General features: G+C 37.3%; 1 protein-coding gene across 1 annotated transcript in view; it reads left to right on the top strand.

Moving 5' to 3' along the window:
* The window catches only part of LOC123549120 (diacylglycerol O-acyltransferase 1-like), a 282,902-nt gene that overhangs the window by 238,000 nt on the left and 21,788 nt on the right, over positions 1-23,114 (top strand). The window contains exons 11-12 of the mRNA XM_053546772.1: positions 2,867-2,954; positions 18,478-18,540. Of these exons, the coding sequence (XP_053402747.1) occupies positions 2,867-2,954; positions 18,478-18,540 (151 nt within the window). The remainder of the gene's footprint in view (positions 1-2,866; positions 2,955-18,477; positions 18,541-23,114) is intronic.

The following is a 23,114-nucleotide window of genomic DNA, read 5'->3' on the forward strand; positions in this document are numbered from 1 at the left end:
AAAGATGAAGTTAAGGTCACACTTAGGTCAAAGGTCAAGTTTTTTTCCTGTCTGGTCCATAACTTTGTCATCCATGAAAGGATTTTGATACCTAGTGGCATAAATGTTCCCCATAGTGAGACAACTTGTCATGCACAAAATCCAGACCCCTAGCTCAAAGGTCATGGTCACACTCTGAAGGCAAAGGTCACCATGTTTTTTTCCCTGTCTGGTCCTTAACTCTGTCAGTCGAGGGATTTTGATGTTACTGGACACAAATGTTCCAGGTAAGAGCTGGCTTGTCTTGCTTAATACCCAGACCACTAGCTCAAAGGTCAAGGTCACACTTTGATGTTCAAAGGTCAGTGATTTTTTTTCATGTCCGGTCCATAACTCCATCATCAATCAAGGGATTTTAATATTACTGGGCACAAATGTTCCCTTAATGCGACATCATAACATGTGCAACACCCAGACCCCTAGCTCAAAGGTTAAGGTCACAATGGGAGGTCAAAGGTATATACATTTTTTTTACCTGTTTGTTCCATAACTCTGTTATCCATCAAAAGGATTTTACTATGACTTGGCATGAATGTTCCCCATAATGAGATGATGTGTAAAGCACAATTTCAGATCCCTAGCGCAAAGGTCAAGGTCACATTTTGGAAGTCAGATGTCAGCATTGATCTTTTCCTGTCCAGTCTGTGAAATATTTTAGGTCTTTTAGCTCACCTGAACCAGAGGTTCAGGGTGAGCTATTATGATGGGCCTGTGTCCGTCGTCTAGCATTAGCTTTTAAACCTTTAAACAATTTCTTCTCAAGAACCGCTTGATGGATCATCACTAGACTTGGTCTGTAGTATCCTTGTAAGGTCCTCTCTCAGATTTGTTCAAATGGTTTTACTTGACTGCTTTTAGGGGTTACCAGAGCTATAAATAGAAAAATCCTTTAAATGAAATGAAATGCTTGATGTATCATCACCAAACTTTGTATGTAGCATCCTATTAGTTCAAATGGTTCTGCTTGACTGATTTTAGGGGCTGCCAGTGAATAGTCATTTCTATCTTTAGATTTTAAAGGGGAAACAACTTCACTGCGGATATATTATGTGATGGCATGTGTGTCCGTCCATCAATCAGTCCGTCAGCCATAATTCATGTCTGGAGCATAACTTTATAACCATGAAAGATATTGTCTTTACACTTGGCATATAGATAGATGGTGATGAGACAATGTGCAGAACGCTTGAACTGGCTCTGTAGGTCAAAGGTCAAGGTCACAAATTGAGCTCAAAGCTCAATCCGGTTTGTTATATTTCGTGTCCGGAGAATAACTTATTAACCATTCAAGTTATTAACTTCAAACTTAGTATGTAGGTAGGTAGAGATTAGACGAACCAGGTTGATAGGTCAAGGTCAAATCTGCCCATCATATGTATACAGAGAATAAAAAAAAATTTAGGAAAAAGAAAAATAATTTCATTTAGTTTCTTGCCCTTAAGTATCCTGTCACCACCACTGCACACACACACCCATTTTGCTTCTGTCCTCCTCTGATGTAACCCTTTGGGTGAATATTGTCCCACTTGGCGGAGCTATTGTTAGATTAGAGTTAAAGACATGTGGTAGCATAGATCACCACTTTCTCCTGCAGATATTGTATTGTTGAAATGTTCCCTTTCTTTCTGAAAACTGCCTTAATAGTTAAAGACATATGGAAGCATATACCATTGGTAATTCCTATTCACTTTATACCAAAAACAAACTATTTTCTGCAGATATTGTACTGTTGAAATGTTCCCCTTCTATCTTCCTACTTCCCACTCTAAATACTTATACATTTGCCAGTCCACTTTAACAAAGCAGTGCCCTTTACCCTAGCAGTATAGGAGGACATGAGACCTTTAAACAACTTCTTGATGGATTTTACCAAACTTGGTCTGTATGTATGGACCTCTCTCACATTGATTCAAATGATTTTGCTTGGCTGCTTTTAGGACTGCCACAGTAAAAAAAGTAAGGTTACCCTTTAAGTAACTTTTAATGAACTGCTTAATGCATATTCATCAAACTTGATCAGGAGCAAGGTCTAAAGGCCACAGTATATTTAAATAACTTTGTGTAACTATTCAACATAACAAGTTCATGAGCCATAATGGACCCAGTTAAAACATATGTTGGTGTATTTTCTTCAGGATTACTTCCCTTTAATATGATAAAGTATTTTATTACTTTCTTTCTCACTTGAACACACCAGTTTAAAAACGAAATGTTATTAGAAATACTTTTATATTTATAGAATTTGTAAGCAGTCAATGACTGTAGATTTTTATATATTATGCAAATTTTAATCCAAACATGTTTTAACATATTGTATATTGCACAATATTGGGGGGCCTCCATGGACGAGTGGTTAAGGACACTGACTTTAAATCACTTGCCCCTCATTGATATCGGTTCGAGCCTCACTCGGGGCATCGAGCTGGCTTACGGAAGGTCCTTTCTACCCAGGTGAAATGATGCACGGAGCGGCACCTGGGGTCTTCCCCCACCATCAAAGCTTGAAAGTCGCCATATGACCTACAATTGTCTGTGCGACGTTAAACCAAACCTAAAAAAGATATAGCACAATATTGTATATATCATTGACAGATATCAGAACATTACTTTATATTGCAATTAAGGTAATTATAGACACCTTCCAGAAGAGGAGTTTGTATTGCACAGCAAAACTTCATTCACTTGTTTCATATTGGATGACTTACTGAATATGATTATCATCTTATATGAAGTTGTTCATTTGTAATGTTATGTTATGAATGTGACAAATTTTCACTTGTATATCAAACTTGCATGAGATGTAATGTTATTCAATAACAAATTTCAGACATTTATATAAACCATTGGTAAGACGAGGATATTCTAGACTGAATGCTTCTATTGCTGTTTTCTTCATGTCAGCATTCTTTCATGAGGTAGGATTAATACTTATTCATTCACAGGTTAGAAACAACTATTCTGCTTTAACATTCTCTGCTCGTTATGCGACCTCCAAATAATTCTGTTTAGACAGGTATTGTTAGCATGCAATTCCATTGTTTCAGGGATTTAGTTATATGACCACTCATTTTTCAAGACCTTTTAATATACTTAAAAAAGAAAGCTTTGAACTTCTTGTTTTTCACAAAGAGTAAATCTTGTAATTTTGATACATTTCCGGGTCTATTTGTAATATTTAATGAAATATCAAATGCGGTTAATTTCAGCATAGAATATTTTATTATGTTCCCTCTCTCTTTTTATCAAAGAAAAAACAACAACCTCTTTTATAACAACATGTATTCTTGCTGTCTCTCATTAAAACCAGAATAGTGAAAGATCAAGTGATTTGACAGATGCTGGGAGGTGGGGGTAGTGGGTATGTGTAGGGGTGTAGAATGTGGATGAGGGATACCAGGATATTGAGAAACTTAACTGAAAGCATAAAAATACAGGGCTGGAGAGGGTGGGTATGTGGGGACAGGGTATGCAGGATGTGGATTAGGTATACTAAGATACAATGTCAGGAGCTGAATGTAAAAAAAAAAAAATATATATATATATATATATATATATATATATATTGGGACGGAGGGGTTATGTGGTGACATAGAGCCTAAAATGAAAACATACCAGAAATGAAATCCCTATAACAATGATCTTAAAGGTGACTGATACCAGAATTGGTAGGGTTCTTCCTCTAGTAGGGTTTTTCCTCTAGTGCTACTTAGTCATTGTATAAAGTTTGAAAGCCATAGCTATTATACTTTATAACTTGGAGTTTGGAAACCATTTTCAGTCTCCAGATCACTGTGACCTTCACATTTGGCCTATTGACCCCAAAATCAATAAGGATACTCTTAAGTGGTACTAATTCATCCTGTAAAGTTTGATATGTGCAACTGTTATACCTTCTTACTTAGAGTCTGGAAATGGAAAATATTCATAGATTTACAGATGAAAGGATGGACAATGTCATACCATAACATGTCCCATTTTCAAAACGAGCATATAGAAATGAAAACGATCTGAAACTAGTGTCCACTATTCGAAGAATTAGGGGTGCTATTCTACTCGCCCCTGCATCGGCGTGAGCTTTCTTGGTTAAAGTTTTTCGGCAACCTTTGTTTTTCTTCGTTACTGTTGCTTATTTCTTACTGTAACTTCACATTAACATTGTTCAGCATGCAAACAAAGTATGTGCAGGGGCTGGGCCCATTATACCCAAGGTCAAGGTCACCAAGGTGTTATACTTAGGTTATTTTTAAGGTTAGAGTTTTTCGGCAACCTTTGTTTTTTTGTCATATCTTTGTTACTATTGCTTATATCTTACTGTAACTTCACATAAACATTGTCCAACATACAAAACAAAGTATGGCTAGGGTCTGGGCCCATTATACATAAGGTCAAGGTCACCAAGGTGTTATACTTGGGTTATTATACACCAGAAGGGACGTATTCTGTTATGACGCTGGTGTCCGTCTGTCCGTTAGCAATTTCGTGTCCGCTCTGTAACTCTTGAACCCCTTGAAAATTTAAAGGAAACTTGACCGGTTGTGTTTGCTTTAAAACATGATTTGTAGCAAATTACCATGAACCCAGACAAAAAAGTAACATCTTTTAAACATATCAAATGTAAGGTTTAGCACCTTTGTGCCGTCAGAAGTAAAAATAATACACACAGTTTCCTCACTAGGGTAGATATAGGAAGTTGTAAAGGTAAGTTTCTAAAGTAATTTAGCACAATATTTACATCCCAAATGTTATTGTATTTAGGCAACTGAGGCCTAAGTTCATAAATTCCTTTCATGAATCTATTCACTATTTTGGAAACACTGAAGTCTTTGTTTGTACATATGTGTAATAATTGATTCACAGCCGATCTGGCGGTACCTATAGTTGAATAACACTTTGTTTCTTTGTACAAACTTGTTAGAAATGTAATAAAGTTTGCTGTAGATGGTTTTAATGAATCAATTGAATGATTTTCACAGAATCTGAACCATTTCGGCAAGTATGTGGAATAAGTTTTCGGTATTGATTGGCACTATGAGGCAATAATTACCTCAACCGAATCACTTGATAACCCTTGGGAGTAAAGTGCTTGCCGGATATGCAAAAAGCACCAAGCCGAAGTTTGTGTAGCGGATGGCGTGCCGATAGGTTGTGTTCCAATCGCAGGATGTTCTGCGTCATTGGGAGTCCCAGCCAGTCCTGTGTCAGCATTTGTAGGAGTTTCGGCTACCAGTTCTGCGTAGGCCAAATGGGTGCCACCAGAATTGCTTCTGCATGTTCCAAATGTATCTTTTATAGTATACGTGGAATGAGGCTGAAAGGAGGAAATATGTATAAAAAATCTGTTTTCCAAGAGATGGAAAATGCATCAACTGCTATTGCACCCGCTTCTGGTAAATAAGATACATATTTATGTTTCTTGGCATTCAGCCTTGAAGCAAATAAGTCAATGTCAGTCCTTCCAAAAATTTCCTCTATTTTTCGGAAAATATTTGCATCTAAATACCATTCAAGGTCATCATTGAACTGACAGGACAGCAAATAAGCTCGTGTATTATTGACCCCCGGAATGCACTACTGGATGCACATGCCATTAAACGGGTCATGAAATTGGCCTTAATTTTTTCAAAGGTTTTTAACAGAGTTTTAACAGGTCACCATTAAAATTCACCCATTACTTCTTACTATTTAATGGGATTTTCATGACCATAGTTTTAATGCCATACATTAAAAATGCCTTTGATGGCCATGAAAAGCTGCTTAAAATAAACCATTAAAATAAGTTAACATGCTCCTTAAAACTCCATGAAAAATTTTAATTGGCATGAAATTAATGTGCCATTAAAAAATTACCCCTTAATTCCCCATTAATTAGTAAGAACTAATGGGGCCATTAATTTTTTTAATACTCTGTTAATGGCCGTTAATTATCAAAAAATTGATTAATGGTCGCATTAAATATGTCCGATTCAATTTTAATAGGTTTATAATATTTTAATTGTATATCAAATTAAGGGCCATGAAAATTTGCCTTCAGAATTAGACATCTTAAGATAATCAACTTCATAATTAATATTTGCTGTATTGATTTAAACTACGTATTACTACACATGTAATAGTATCTATACATATGTACTGTTTTGTAAAATGCTAGAAGAATATTTGTTTCTTCTTTTTTCTCTTATTATTTTGTAATGTAAACACATGTAAGTTGATGTAACAGTCTCGTACAAACATTTGTTATATTGTATCCTTATTCTGTCATATGTTCATATGAAACGAGAAAATAAATGGATATTGTATTGTATTGAGTTGTACTGAGAAGGGTTTACAGGTACCGGTTTAATAGATTAAGTGACCATGTGGGTAGTTTTAACTATTCAACATTATAATATTGACAAACATTCTGACCAAGTTTTTATTGGTACAGACATTAGGCATCAGGTGTATTAAAAAAGCAACTGTTGATGACAATGTCAGCGCACAATGGGCAATCACAATTTAGCTCTACTTCAGTATTTTGTGCTCACATGCATGCACTTTACAGCTAAGAGCAAATGTTTGAGGGATTGCATCACAAGTAGCTTCTCCCATCTCCAATTAAGCGTACCACACTCTTTGATTCATCGAAACAAAGAAGCGATTGATCTGCCCATGCCCCAAATGAATTTAAATCAGACTGTAAATCTTCACAATTATGTGTACTGTTCACTTCTCTATAAACCTTAGTTTCTACTCAAGAATTTGAAAATCTAAACTAGTCTGAACACATTTTATAATGTAAATTCCTTACCCCACCCATTTTCTTATACAAATGCTGTTTATTTGGACAAGAAAAACAAAGAACAGAAAAAGTGACATGCATCAATATGTATTTACCCTTACCAAAATATTGTAGATTGATGTTATCAAATAAATTAATACGTTTCCATCCGACTTTCATTGAAATAAATCCGATTTTTGTAGGAACAAAATTTGCCAAACATTTGAGAAAAAAATGGCGTAACTGCATCAAGGGGAAATAACTTCAATGCAACTAAATATAACATCATGATATATTATAGACGATGTGTGCGTAGTATGTATTTATTGTGATTAAAGTCCATTTTAGAACAATATGAGACTGGAATTATAAGCATTCAATAGGAGAGCAAGCCAAAAACCAAAAAGAAAATATATACGAATCACATTTTACAGAATTTAGGATTTAATGGGCATTACATTGCTGTTAAGGGCCATTAAGTTTACTCTTAAATGAAAGCGTACACAACCTGAACATTTAATGAATATTAAATCAAATTTAAGGGCCATAAATAATCCTGTTAAATTAAAAAAATACAGAATTTCACTATTTTTTCAAAGCCATTAACTATTTTAGCTACCAAACTAAATTTTTAATGACATGATTCATGGTTAAAAATGGGTGTTTTAATGGTATTTTAACATGTAGCCCATTAATATTGTGAAACCTGTTAAATAAAGTGATGCAAGAATTAATTGGGTTAATTAACGGTTTTTCCTATTTTAATGGATATTTTACAGGGTTTTAAACCATGTTTAATGGTATGTGCATCCAGTAGTGATGTGAGCTGTTGATAAATGAATGTTCCTAGTTATGCACCATAACCAAATATCTTTTTTTCCAGTTCATCTAGTTCTCTCTTTCGTCCCCCAAACTTTGTTAAGTAAGCACAAGCTGTAGTATTGTCTGACAAAATCCTAATATGAATGTTGGATTTGTCTTTACATAAACTCATTAACCCCAATTTGCAAGCTTTTAGTTCCAAAATGTTAATGTGCAAGTCCTGTTCCTCCACTGACCAGACCCCACTAGTAAAAATTCCTTCATTTGTGCCCCCCATCCTCGTAAAGAACTATCTGTTGTCATAGTGATTTGTGGGTCAGGAATTTGTATGGGCTTGAAGCTTGTATCCAGATTATCTAGCCACCACTGAATGCTTAATCTGATGTCAGATGGAATTTTCGTGAAAGCATCGTATTTTCCCCGTTTCCAGTTTGTTTGCCATTTTGATTTTCTCTAAAGGTTTGTAAAACAACAGAACATACTGAACTCCTGGTTCACTTGCTACGAGCATACCAATTAGTTTCGCAAATCTTATTGTTACAAAACGGGCCTTGAGAATATCCCTGCATAAAGTTCTGATTTTGGTAATTTTATTTATGGTGTGAGTTTGACAGTCATAGATACTGAGCAAAGTATGAAACCCACAAATGTTATTTGTTGAGTTGGCACCAAGACCGATTTTAATGATGGTTAGGCCCTGGTCATCTAAAAATCTGACAGTGGAAATGATATTTTCTTCACATTTTTTATATGTTTGACCCAGAAGAAAAGAATCATCAATATAGATTGTGCTGAGAAATCCTTTTCCCCGTAAACTCGCAAAACTGGTTTAAGGATTTTTGTAAATACCCAAGGAGCTGATGCCAACCCCATGACTAGGCAAGTAAATTGAAATTTTGCTCCTTTGAAGAAAAACCGAAAATATTTCCTGACCTCCCAGGCAATGGGAACTGAATAATAAGCCTCTGATAAGTCGACAGATCCAAAAAAGCAGTCTTTGGTGATTAAACTGATTGCCTGTTGGAGTGTTTCCATTTTGAAATGAATATGTGCCATAATATTATGTTCATTAAATTGTTTTAGATTCAGGATAATCCGAAGTTTATTGTTTTTCTTTACCCGGAAGAAAATGTTGCTCATAAATTCATCCGACTCAGAATAATTGGAAACCTAGTGTTCTACTATTTTGCACTCTATGAAACGTTGAAGTTCTTTATTTACCTCTGCAGTTTCTGAGTCTGTAAAAGTGAACGGTTTGGGTTTTGTTTGTTGGACTGGTTTTTGAGCTAATTCAATTTTATAACCAGCTACAGTTTTCAAAATCCATCTGTCATTAGTTATATTTTTCCGTTTATCTAGATATAGTCTAGGGTTAGTATTTGTAAGAGTGTAAGTATAATTTCCGGTACTTACCATGTGACTTAGAACTGTTTCTTTTCCAGATTGTTTTTGAAGGATTTCTTTGCGAAATTGTTGAATTTCCCTTTCGATTTTGTCTGTCTGTAGTGATTGGTGTTCGACTGGTTGTTGTTGTGGAACTGGCTGTTGTATGATCTGTTGTGGGGGTGGTAACCACTGTTTGGATGCTTCTCCCCCGGGTGCTTGCCTAAAAAAGAAGTCGTTGCTTTAGATCTGTTTGTCAGTTTCAGTCCCTTTCCATGATCAAGTTGTTTTAGATGTTCGGCAAGTTTTCTCCAAATAGGTTATTCGCCGATATGGGGTGGTCTTCTGTGCACATGGTTTTGAATTGCGGAATTAATTCTTGTTTGATGGTGTCCGGTCTTTGACCATTGATGTGTGTGATTTGGGAAGCCAGAATTTTGAATGCGTCACCAATATGTTGAATCAGAGTTTCTCTGTTTGGTGTAGGGTTATTGCCCAGATGGCTCAAAGCTTTTACCACTGGGACAAGCGGCTGGTTTGCATTCCCAGTCATACGTTGTCGGCTAGCGTCAATGCTCTTAGTAGTGTTCTTGAGCTGTTCCCATAAGAAAGTGTCAATTTTAGGGATTTAGAGATTTTCAACATTTGCTGGTCGTTTGTTCTTGTCCAAAATTATTTTGAATTTATCTTTATTGTGTGACCCCCTCAGCACTGAATTAACGGCAGAAGCTGTTTTCTCGTCCAGAGCTTCGCCGCACTTTTGTTCTGTTTCAAAGAATGTTAACATCAGCTAGAATGTCACAATCTTCATCTGTATTGTTTTTAGAAGAGCTTGTATTATCATTGGTTAGAAGGTCGTCAATGTGATTAAAAGGATCAGCATTGGATTAGACTTCCTCTGAATCATTGTCACTGGAATCATGTGTTATCCTAGCTTGTTTATTAGTCCCCTACTGGTTGAAAACCAGTTTCGGGAACTATAGGAATGCACTTTTCTGTCATTCCGTCCGTCCGTCTGTCCTTCCGTCCGTCCGTCCGCAATTTCGTGTTCGGTCCATAACTCTGTCATCCATGAAGGGATTTTAATATTACTTGGCACAAATGTTCCCCATGATGAGACGACGTGTCATGCGCAAAACCCGGACCCCTAGCTCAAAGGTCAAGGTCACAATTGGAGGTCAAAGGTCAACAGGGCTTTTTTCCTGTCTGGTCCACAACTCTCCCATCCTTGAAGGGATTTTAGTATTACTTGGCACAAATGTTCCCCATGATGAGGTGACGTGTCATGCGTGAATCCCGGACCCCTAGCTCAAAGGTCAAGGTCACAATTGGAGGTCAAAGGTCAACAGGGCTTTTTTCCTGTTCGGTCCATAACTCTCCCATCCATGAAGAGATTTTAGTATTACTTGGCACAAATGTTCCCCATGATGAGGTGACGTGTCATGCATGAATCCCGGACCCCTAGCTCAAAGGTCAAGGTCACAATTGGAGGTCAAAGGTCAACAGGGCTTTTTTCCTATCCGGTCCATAACTCTCCCATCCATGAAAGGATTTTAATATTACTTGGCACAAATGTACCTCATAATAAGACGATGTGTCATGCACAACTTTCAGACCCCTAGCTCAAAGGTCAAGGTCACAGGTCACACTTAGCAGTCAAATGTGAACATAGCATGAACAGGGTCTGTTTTGTGTCCGGTCCATAACTCTGACATTCATTAAGGGATTTTAATATCACTTAGCACAAGTGTTCCCCATGATGAGACGACGTGTCATGCGCAGATCCCGGACCCCTAGCTCAAAGGTCAAGGTCACAATTGGGGGTCAAAGGTCAACAGAGTTTTTTTCCTGTCCCGTCCATAACTCTGCCATCCATGAAGGGATTTTAATATTACTTGGCACAAATGTTCCCCATGATGAGACAACATGTCATGCGCAAAGCCCAGACCCTTAGCTCAAAGGTCAAGGTCACAATTGGAGGTCAAAGGTCAATAAGGTTTTTTCCTGTCCGATCCAGAACTCTGTCATCCATAAAGGGGATTACAATATTACTTGGCATAAATGTTCCCCATGATGAGACGACGTGTCATGCACAAAACCCAGTACCCTAGCTTAAAGGTCAAGGTCACACTTTGAGATCAAAGGTCAAGAGGATTTTTTTCCTGTCCGGTCTATAACTTTGTCATGCAAAGCAGGATTTAGATATCAGTTGGCACAAATATTCCCCTGGATGAGACAACATGTCATGCGCAAGAACCAGGTCCCTAGGTCTAAGGTCAAGGTCATATTTAGAGGTCAAAGGTCAAATTCAAGAATGACTTTGTACGGAACATTTCTTCTTCATGCATGGAGGGATTTTGATGTAACTTGGACAAAATGTTCACCACCATGAGGCACCCTTGTTATGCCCCCGAAGGGAGGCATATAGTTTTTGAACCGTCTGTCAGTCTGTCGGTCTGTCAGTCTGTCAGTCTGTCCGCAATTTTCGTGTCCGGTCCATATCTTTGTCATCGATGGATGGATTTTCAAATAACTTGGCATGAATGTGTACCACAGTAAGACGACGTGTCGCGCGCAAGACCCAGGTCCGTAGCTCAAAGGTCAAGGTCAAACTTAGACATTAAAGGAGAGTGCATTGATGGCCTCGTCCGGTCCATATCTTTGTCATCGATGGATGGATTTTCAAATAACTTGGCATGAATGTGTACCACAGTAAGACGACGTGTCATGCGCAAGACCCAGGTCCGTAGCTCAAAGGTCAAGGTCACACTTAGACATTAAAGGATAGTGCATTGATGGGCGTGTCCGGTCCATATCTTTGTCATCGATGGATGGATTTTCAAATAACTTGGCATGAATATGTACCACAGTAAGACGACGTGTCGCGCGCAAGACCCAGGTCCGTAGCTCAAAGGTCAAGGTCACACTTAGACATTAAAGGAGAGTGCATTGATGGGCGTGTCCGGTCCATATCTTTGTCAACCATGGATGGATTTTCAAATAACTTGGCATGAATGTGTACCACAGTAAGACGACGTGTCGCGCGCAAGACCCAGGTCCGTAGCGCAAAGGTCAAGGTCACACTTAGACGTTAAAGGTCATTTTTCATGATAGTGCATTGATGGGCGTGTCCGGTCCATATCTTTGTCATTCATGCATGGATTTTAAAATAACTACGCATGAATGTGTGGCACAGTAAGACGACGTGTCGCGCGCAAGACCCAGCTCCATAGGTCAAAGGTCCTAAACTGTAACATCGGCCATAACTACTCATTCAAAGTGCCATCGGGGGCATATGTCATCCTATGGAGACAGCTCTTGTTTTTAGAATTACGTCCCTTTGTTTTTACTATAAATAGATTTTATTGTAACTTTTTTATTACTGGCGGTAGAGAAAAATCGAGACCACTTTTCTGTGGTACAGCATGCATGTTACATCCAACTTTTAGGTGTATTTTGACCTATCTCTACCTGGTAAAGAGTTTCTTTAGGACTTATATTATATAGATTTTTTTTTTTTTTTTTTTTTTTATAAAGATTAATTTCCCTTTGTTGTTACTATAAATAACTTACATGATAACATTTTTATAATCAGCCAAAAAAATTCAATATGAAAACAACTGTGGGTTTTTATATATGCACATTTTAATCCAAGTGTGTTGTTATAACATATTGTATATGTAGTACAATATTGTTTATACATCATTGACAGATATCAGTTCATTATGTTATACTGCAGTAGAGAAAATAAGGTGCCTTCCAGTAGGGGACTTTGTATTGCATGGCAATACTTCATTCACTTGTTTTTATTGTTCAAGCTTTCGTCATCGATAGATTTCCTTTTGGAAGTTTCTTTATGCAGTTGTTGAACAATTTTCTTCATTTGTTGAAATTGGGTGTTTTGTTGTTCATACCCTTTGATAGCCCATTCGAATGTTGAAAGAATTTTCTCTCCTTTTTAGCTCACCAGAGCACAAAGTGCTCAAGGTGAGCTATTGTGACCAGTCATTGTCTGGCGTCCGTCTGCGTGCATCGTCCGTCAACATTTGCCTTGTGAACACTCTAGAGGCCACATTTGTGACCCAATCTTTATGAAACCGCCTCGGTAGCCTAGTGGTAGAGCGTCCGCTTCGAGTGCGGGAGGTTGTGGGTTCGATCCCCGGCCGCGTCATACCAAAGACGTAAAAAATGGTACTAGTAGCTTCCTCGCTTGGCGCTCAGCATTAAGAGGGTAGTGCTAGGACTGGTCAGCCCGGTGTCAGTATAATGTGACTGGGTGGGGTATCATATCACGTGTCTACGGCGTGATATTCCAGTGAGGCAGCACTATAAAGTTGGGCCTTGTGCTCACTGCTACAAGTAGACACCGTCGTTTATATGACTGAAAAACTGTTGAAAAAGAAGTTAAACCCGAACACACACACACACACTTTATGAAACTTGGTTTAAACAGTATTTTATTGACATAATTATATCTGCTACAGTAAATTGTTAAATGTACAAACATATAGGATTGAGTAGTAAGCTATAAGCTTTTTTTAAAACTCTCTCCCTAAGGAAAAGCTTGTAAAACACCCTAGAGGCCACATTTATGACCCTATCTTCGTGAAACTTGGTCAGATTATTTATCTTGATGATTCCTATGAAAACTTCAAAACTGGGTCATATGGGGTTAAAAACTAGGTCACCTGGTCAAATCAATGGAAAATCTTGTTAACACTCTTGAGGCCACATTTATGACCCTATCTTTATGAAACTTGGTCAGAATGCTTACCTTGATGATTTCTAGGTCAAGTTCGAATCTTGGTTATGTGGGGTCAAAAACTAGATCAGTAAGCCAGATCAGAAAAAGCTTGTGAACACTCAAGAGGCCACAGTTATGACTCAGTCTTTATGAAACTTGGTCAGAATGTTTGTCTTAATGATCTCTAGGTCAAGTTCGAATCTGGGTCATGTAGGGTCAAAAACTAGGTCAGTACGCCAGATCAAAGGAAAAGCTTGTGAACACTCTAGAGGCCACAATTGTGATCCAATATTTATGAAATTTGTCAGAATGTTTGCCTTGATGATTTCTAGGTCAGTTTTGAAACTGGGTCATGTGGGGTCAAAAACTAGGTCAGTAGGCCAGATCAAAGGAAAAGCTTGTGAACACTATAGGCCACAGTTGTGACCCAATCTTTATGGAACTTGGTCAGAATGTTTGTCGTTATGATGTCTAGGTCAAGTTCGAAACTGGGTTATGTGGGGTCAGAAACTAGGTCAGGAGGCCAGATCAAAGGAAAAGCTTGTGAACACTCTAGAGGTCTCAGTTGTGACTCAATCTTTATGAAACTTGGTCAGAATATTTGTCTTGATGATCTCTATATCAAATTTGAATCTGGGTCATGTTGGGTCAAAAACTAGGTCACCTGGTCAAATCAAGGGAAAAGTTTGTGAACACTCTAAAGGCAACAGTTGTGATTCAATCTTGATGAAACTTTATCAGAATGTTTGTTTTGATGATTTCTAGGTCAAGTTCGAAACTGGGTCATGTAGGGTTAAAAACTAGGTCACCTGGTCAAATCAAAGGAAAAGCTTGTGAACACTCTAGAGGTCACAGTTGTGACCCAGTCTTTATGAAACTTGGTCAGAATGTTTGTCTTGATTATCTCTAGGTCAGATTTGAAACTGGGTCATGTGGGGTCAAAAACTAGGTCAGTAGGCCAGATCAACTCTGGTGAGCAATATAGGACCATCATGGCCCTCTTGTTTAAGGAAATTATCTGGTTTGTTATTATCGGTTGTGCTGCATTGCGCATGCGCTTTTCCATCTGCGCTTCCGCCCTGGATCACTGCCAAATTTGTTGACTCAGTTCCCGAGCCCTCGGCCATTGTCCCTAAGAGGGAAAAAATATAAAAATAAAGTTGTTGATCAATCGAAATACAATGACCAATATCACTGCAAAAACCGATAATTAGTATTTAACCCTCAATTCCATCCCGAGGAATCGATGATAGTTCGAGATAAAAATAACCACCTCACCACATGGGTGGAATTCCCTGAATTTATAATTCCTTCAAGTATTCGAAAATTAAGAAAGATTGTCATGTTAAAATCAATTCAGATGTTAACAGACCATTCAGGCTGACGATAAGTCATTCCGACCGAGACAAAATCTACATGACCATAAACAAAATAAAACAAAGTAATCAATAATTGCTAGAATCAATCGTCGATCCGTGATGTAAATAAAAAAGGGGATAACTGAAAAATTATAATGTCTTACCTGAGTTCCCGATCTTATCCAACACGGTTTTAATTCTAATTTAAATAAAACACTAATAGGAAACCAATTACGATGATAAAATGCGTTTAATTTAAGTTTAAAAACTCCCGAAATTAAGTGACTGTCATCCGCCCAATGTTGAGCCTCGTTCTGAATTCACATCAATAATAAGCTATGTCATCTTTATGTGAGCCTTCCAGGATGTATACAGGAGACAAAACTTTAAGATCGTCACCACGCATATGCTTTCACACATATTTAATGATGGTATCTTTAACAGTCAATAATCAATTAACCGTTCACAATTATAATCCAAGTTGTGCAAAGCGGGAGAGAGATCAATGGCTTAATCAACACATCTCCTGCTCGAGGGCATGAAATTGATATTGGATAATTTGGAATAAACAATGTGACACTGAAGACTGTTTATTGTGTTTTATTAACATAAAATTTAACAATTTATAGACCATAAAACTAGTTTTTTTGGGGGGGAGGGGGTATTTTTAGCCCATCATCAGATGGTGGGCTATTAAAATCACTCTGCGCCCCTTGGTCCTCCGCCTCATTTTCCGTCTTTCCGTCCGCCTTTTAACAATTCTCGTTATCGCATCTCCTCAGAAACTACTGGGGGATTTTGACCAAACTTTGTCCCGAATGATGTTTTTGGTACCCTAGTTGTGTCCCCCGAAAATCAGACGGTTCAACAATTTATGAGTGAGTTTTTGGCCCTTTGTTTATTTCTATAATTTAAAATAGATTTATATAGGGAAAAACTTTGAAACCTTCTTGTCCAAACCACAGAGCCTAGGGCTTTGATATTTGGTATGAAGCATTATCTAAATGTCCTCTACCAAGATGATTCAAATATTTCTCTGGGTCAAAAATGGCCCCGCCCTGGGGGCACATGGTTTATATAAAACTTATATAGGGGAAAAACTTTGAAAAACCTCTTGTCCAAAACCATAGGGCCTAGGCTTTGATATTTGTATGTGACATCAATCTAGTGGGCTTCTACTAAAGATCGTTCAAATTATACCCCTAGGGTCAAATATGGCCCCACCCGGGGGTCATATGGTTTACATAGACTTATATAGGGAAAAACTTTGAAAATCTTCTTGTCCAAACCACAAAGCCTAGGGCTTTGATACTTGTAATGTAGCATCATCTAGTGGTTCTCTACCAAGTTTGTTCAAATTATCCCCCTAGGGTCAAATATGGCCCCGCCCTGGGGGTCACATGGTTCATATAGACTTATATAGGGAAAAGCTTTTAAAAATCTTCTTGGCAATAACTACAACATTCAAATTTGGACCACATGTATATTTTTGAGTGGCAAGATGAACCTTGACATGAGTTGACCTTGATTTTGACCTAGTGACCTACTTTTAAATTTCTGTAGCTACAGCCTTCAAATTTGGACCACATGCATAGTTTTGTGCACTTGAAAAAGCTTTGACCTTGATTTTGACCTAGTGACCTACTTTCACATTTTTGAAGGTACAGGCTTCAGATTTGGACCACATGCATAGATTTGTGTTCTGAAGTGAAATTTGACCCTTGATTTTGACCTAGTGACCTACTTACACATTTCTCAAGCTAAGCCTTCAAATTCGGACCACTTGCATAGTTTTGTGTACCGAATTAAACTTTGACCTTAAGATTGATCTAGTGACCTACTTTCACATTTCTCGAGCTACAGCTTTCGAATTTGGACCACATGCACAGTGTTGTGTACGGAAATGAAATTTGACCTTGAGCTAGTCAGTAAGTCTTGAAATTTGGAACACTCAAAAATGGCACTTGGTGGGCGCCAAGATCACTCTGTGATCTCTTGTTATTTGTTTCCTATATTTTAATTTTTCCGGGACATTTCAACACTTCGGGACAGCGGGACAAGCGTGTAATTTCCGGGACAATCCCGGTCAATCCGGGACATATCACATGTATGAAGATAATGACTTGAAACTTAAAATGTGACTTTATCATCATCATCTGCATGTGTGGTAACAATACCCATAACACTGATTTGTAGTTTTGACCAAATTATGCCCCTTTTGTACTTATTTTTTTTTTACAAAGTTCGTTTTCTAAACATAACCTTGGTACTATATATATATACATTGAGACATAAATTCATTTTGCTGTCAAATCGCCGAATAGTGGAGCGCGCTGTCTTACGGACAGCTCTTGTTCTTAGGCTGAATATAAGTACCACACAGTATTATGGCATTTTTATTTTTAGCAGTATATAAATAAACAATCAGTAGCCTTCTTGTTTAAAACATAATATATACATAAGTAGAACGATAGTTGGCTTGATGAGGCAGGGGCAATGTGATCATTTTGTAATGATACTTTTGACGGTTGGAATCTTGCATATGTCCATTTTTTATTTTTTTTTATTTTGCATTACATAATTTGTTTGTTTTTCTCTGGTTCTCGTATAAAATCAGCAGTATCTTCACATTAATCAATACCAAAATTATTTCCAGGCAATGCTATTTAAATTTATGAAACTGACCCATTGTACTTTAAAATTTCATAGGAGGGCTTCAAAAACATTACACCGTATTTAAGGCGAAGTGTACATTGTATTAAAACATAATAATGTGTTCCAATCAGTGAAAAAGTTGGATCTATACCTAACTTGAGTTGTCTTTATTGAACCTTATTGAAAAATAAGAAATTAAACACAGTTTTAAAAATAAAAATTATACGCATTTGGGAATTGATCTCACATCAAAAAAGTACGAAATGGAGCCCATTTCCACTTGGCAAAAGAGGAATTAATATTTGCATCAGATACATTTTGTACGGACTTAATCTTATGTTGTTCTTTTGCTTGTTTACATTTCAAAACGCCGTAGTACTGTGGGGTAGTAATAAATGATATATCCAAAACTTGAGAGTGATTTTAACATTGAAAAATATTAGTTTGTTGTTAATATGCGTAATCATTATATCACTGTTAGTGATATATTATTTCATTGAACTTAAGTGTCATTTATATAACTGAATTTTTTAGCCTTACTGTAACTGGTCAAGTTTATTCAATTATATTATGTCAGACTAAACAAATGAAAAATTTTAGCACTTTAAAATCAATGTTACGCTCTTAACAGTTATGATCCAATTAGAATTTGAAGTTTGACTGCTAAATGTTTTGTAAGAGTTTTTCTTCCATATACATACATATATTTTTTTTTTCAGTATTTAGTGAGTGTTCCACTACACATGTTTAAACTGTGGGCATTCATGGGTATGTTAGGACAGGTAGGTATAATTCAATGATTTACAAATTTTGCTGTTCGCATATTTTTAGCTTGCCAGAGCACAGAGTGCTCAAGGTGAGCTTTTCTGATCACCTGTGTCCACCGAGTCTCAACGTAAGCGTTGACGGCGCTGGTATTATTACGTACGAGCAGGGCTCTTTTAGCGGTTGTTTTTATCGGTCAAGCTAATGTTTTCCTTCACAGTTTTTTCATTTTTAGCCCACCATCATCAGATGGTGGGCTATTCAAATCACTCTGCGTCCGTGGTCCGTCGTCCTTCCGTCCGTCCGTCCGTCCGTCATTCCGTCCGTCCTTCCGTTAACAATTTCTCGTTGTCGCATCTCCTCAGAAACTACCAGGGGGATTTTGACCAAACTTTGTCAGAATGATGTATTGGTACCCTAGTTGTGTCCCCCTGAAAATCAGACTGGTTCAACAAATTTTTAGTAAGTTATGGCCCTTTGTTTATTTCTATAATTTACATAGATTTATATAGGGAAAAACATTGAAAATCTTCTTGCCCCAAACCACAGAGCCTAGGGCTTTGATATTTGATATGAAGCATCATCTAGTGGTCTTCTACCAATATGATTCAAATTATTTCCCTGGGGTGTAATATGGCCCAGCCCCGGGGGTCACATGGTTTATATAGACTTATATATAGGGAAAAACTTCGAAAAACCTCTTGTCAAAAACCACAGGGCCTAGGGCTTTGATATTTTGTATGTGACATCATCTAGCGGGCTTCAACTAAGATTGTTCAAATTATCCCCCTAGGGTCAAATATGGCCCCGCCCCGGGGGTCACATGGTTTACATAGACTTATATAGGGAAAAACTTTGAAAATCTTCTTGTCCAAACCACAAAGCCTAGGGCTTTGATATTTGTAATGTAGCATCGTCTAGTGGTTCTCTACCAAGTTTGTTAAAATTATCCCCCTAGGGTCAAATATGGCCCCGCCCTGGGGGTCACATGGTTCATATAGACTTATATAGGGAAAAGCGTATAAAAACTTCTTGTCAATAACCTACAACATTCAGATTTGGACCACATGTATGGTTTTGAGTGGCAAGATGAACCTTGACATGAGTTGACCTTGATTTTGACCTAGTGACCTACTTTCACATTTCTGTAGCTACAGCCTTCAAATTTGGACCACATGCATAGTTTTGTGCACTGAAATAAACTTTGACCTTGACATTGACCTAGTGACCTACTTTCACATTTTTGAAGGTACATGCTTCAAATTTTGGACCACATGCATAATGTCGTGTTCCGAAATGAAATTTGACCTTGATTTTGACCCAGTGACCTACTTTCACATTTCTCAAGCTACAGCCTTCAAATTTGGACCACCTGCATGGTAATTGTACCAAAACTAACTTTGACCTTTACATCGACCTAGTGACCTACTTTCACATTTTTGAAGGTACAGGCTTCAAATTTGGACCACATGCATAGTTCTGTATTCCGAAATAAAATTTGACCTTGATTTTGACCTAGTGACCTACTTTCACATTTCTCAAGCTACAGCCTTCAAATTTGGACCACATGCATGGTTTTGTGTACCGAAACAAACTTTGACCTTTACATTGACCTAGTGACCTACTTTCACATTTTTGAAGGTACAGGCTTCAAATTTGGACCACATGCATAGTTTTGTATTCCGAAATAAAATTTGACCTTGATTTTGACCTAGTGACCTGCTTTCACATTTCTCAAGCTACAGCCTTCAAATTTGGACCATTTGCATAGTTTTGTGTACCGAAATGAACTTTGACCTTAAGATTGACCTAGTGACCTACTTTCAGATTTCTATAGCTATAGGCTTCAAATTTAGACCACATGAATAGGATTGTGTACCGAAACAAACTTTGACCTTGATATTGACCTAGTGACCTACGTTCACATTTTTGAAGGAACAGGCTTCAAATTTGGACCACATGCATAGATTTGTGTTGTGAAGTGAAATTTGACCTTGATTTTGACCTAGTGACCTACTTTCTCATTTCTCAAGCTACAGCCTTCAAATTTGGACCACTTGCATAGTTTTGTGTACCGAAATAAACTTTGACCTTAAGATTGACCTAGTGACCTACTTTCAAATTTCTCAAACTACAGTCTTCAAAATTGATGCACATGCATAGTTTTGTGTACAAAGAACTTTGTCCTTGAAATTGATCTAGTGACCTACTTTCACATTTCTCAAGTTACAGCTTTCGAATTTAGACCACATGCACAGTGTTGTGTACGGAAATGAAATTTGACCTTGAGCTAGTCAGTAAGTCTTGAAATTTGGAACACACAAAAATGACACATTGGTGGGCGCTAAGATCACTCTGTGATCTCTTGTTAAAGCTTTGTTATTGAGAACTGGCCGAGGATGACCTACAATGAACGCGCTTTGATGGGGATGTATAGAAATTTTCGTATCATTTGTATTTTTTTCTAACATTCAGGAAATATTCACTAAAAAACACATATTTGCCTACCGCCCCTTAGTTTTTTCGTTGTAAATGGATAAATTACTCTTAAAATGTCTCGTATTTTCGTCATACCTGTGCGATATACCCACTTTTACAGATTGGTCACCGTTGTATGCAGTTTCGAAATTCTTAGCCCGGCAAAACCCAGTCGTCGGCGAAGGTTTTGTCTTACGTCCGTGTCGGTGGTACACCAAAATAAAAATGCATATGTACGAGCGGGTGGAATTTATGAAAAACGTTATTTTCTTGACTTTTCAGGATCCGACCGTGGACAAAAGTCATTTTTATCAATATATGGACTACCATTTCATGTTTCTTCATTGTGTACAGTCATTTTAACATATTTAGGTTTCAAACTTGAGGCCTATAGCTATGAATTACAAGAGGGGCGCAGTAGCTGTACAATGAATTAATTGTTTGCTTTTGTGTATAAATTATGACATTAATACATTGTCACACTATGATACATCATTTTGATAATGACGCCAACATCTTAAAGTCAGACAGAGATATTTGAATTAAATTTATCTGTATTTGATTTTCAGTCATTTGCCATGGATCTAAGTAAAACCATCAAACTGAACGTGGCTGTGTCGTCCATACTGGACGACATGGAAGGCGTATTCGGTACAAGATGTAAAATATGTACATTTTGATTGCAATTAGATCTACCTAAGAGTGGGGAGATTGTAGGGGCCCCATCCGTTAGGATGTCCAAATTACAAGTTTTTTTTAAATGTATCATAGACAGTGAACGTTTGTACAAGCATAGACACTGCGTCCTTCTAGAAAATACAAACTGGCAATAAGTAATGTTCATACGTTTATGAGTGACCCTGTCAAATAGGAGTGACGTCATCATTTTAGTGGTGTTCTTTCTAATGAAATAACATTTAATACATGTATGTATATCAAAATTTTGTGAAATTATAAACATTTAAAATAGGTCCCCCTTTTTCAGACACCTTTTATCAGATGCAGGACTTCAGTGTATTTATTTAATTTTGGGTCGTATATATAGTACTTCATTTACTTTTCTCCCAAACGTTGTATTCTTTTCAACCCGGGACTTGGGACGTCAGGGTATTTTAGACACCAGAGATCAGGTATCAGATTCATTAAATCTGAGTCTTAGAACAAGCGGTTGGTGAGAGTTACTCGATACTTTGCTTAAATACAGACAGACATCATAATATGCTTAAAGTTAAAAAAAAACGGCAATGCCGTTTTAGAAACGTGCAAACATTTCCGAAATTGAGATATAGTAATATAGTACGTAATACAGTCAATCTAACACGAGCAGAATGCCTGTTTTGGTCAAAACTTGCACAAAAACAGGACAGAAATCCAGAAACAGTCACTTCAAACCAATTTGTCCCTTCAATAGTTTTTGTACTGTCAACTGCACGACCAAAAAACGAATGTGTCGATCCCACCTTACACATGTGGCTATCGAAACAGTATATCAGCAGTTTGATCAAATGGCAAATAAGCATGTACTTACATGTTATTTTTTTTTAAGAAAACCCTCCAGTTTCTTTGTTTACATCGCCATTTCTGCCAAGATGACATTGAATTCTCGCTTAAAAACCCGAGAGACATTATATACGTCCGACCCCCTCTCGACTGAAGATACATGTTGTAGTTAGTTTATTATCATTTACTTCAAAATATCTACATTACACTTCTTATACACATACATTTCATAAAATGCTATCCAAATGAAATAATTAGACGAGGTCTTATAAAGGTCAAACTATGGTCCTAACAGTATTTTCACATATTAAGCTGCGGTTTAACTGTACTGTAAGTGTACTAATAGTAGATGTAGAATTAATATACATGGGCAAACAATAGTCTGCCATTCGCGAAAGAACACATTACTATTTGGTCATATAAACCTGCTAAATATGTTAAAATGACTGTTCACAATAATGAAAAACATGAAATATTAGTCTATATATTGATAAAAATGACCTTTGTCCACTGTCGGATCCTGAAATGTCAAGAAAATAACGTTTTTCATAAATTCCACCTGCTCGTACGTATGCATTTTTATTTTGGCATACCACCGACTCGGACGTAAGAC

The sequence above is a fragment of the Mercenaria mercenaria genome, chromosome 6, assembly GCF_021730395.1.
Source record: "Mercenaria mercenaria strain notata chromosome 6, MADL_Memer_1, whole genome shotgun sequence".
Lineage (NCBI taxonomy): Eukaryota > Metazoa > Mollusca > Bivalvia > Venerida > Veneridae > Mercenaria > Mercenaria mercenaria.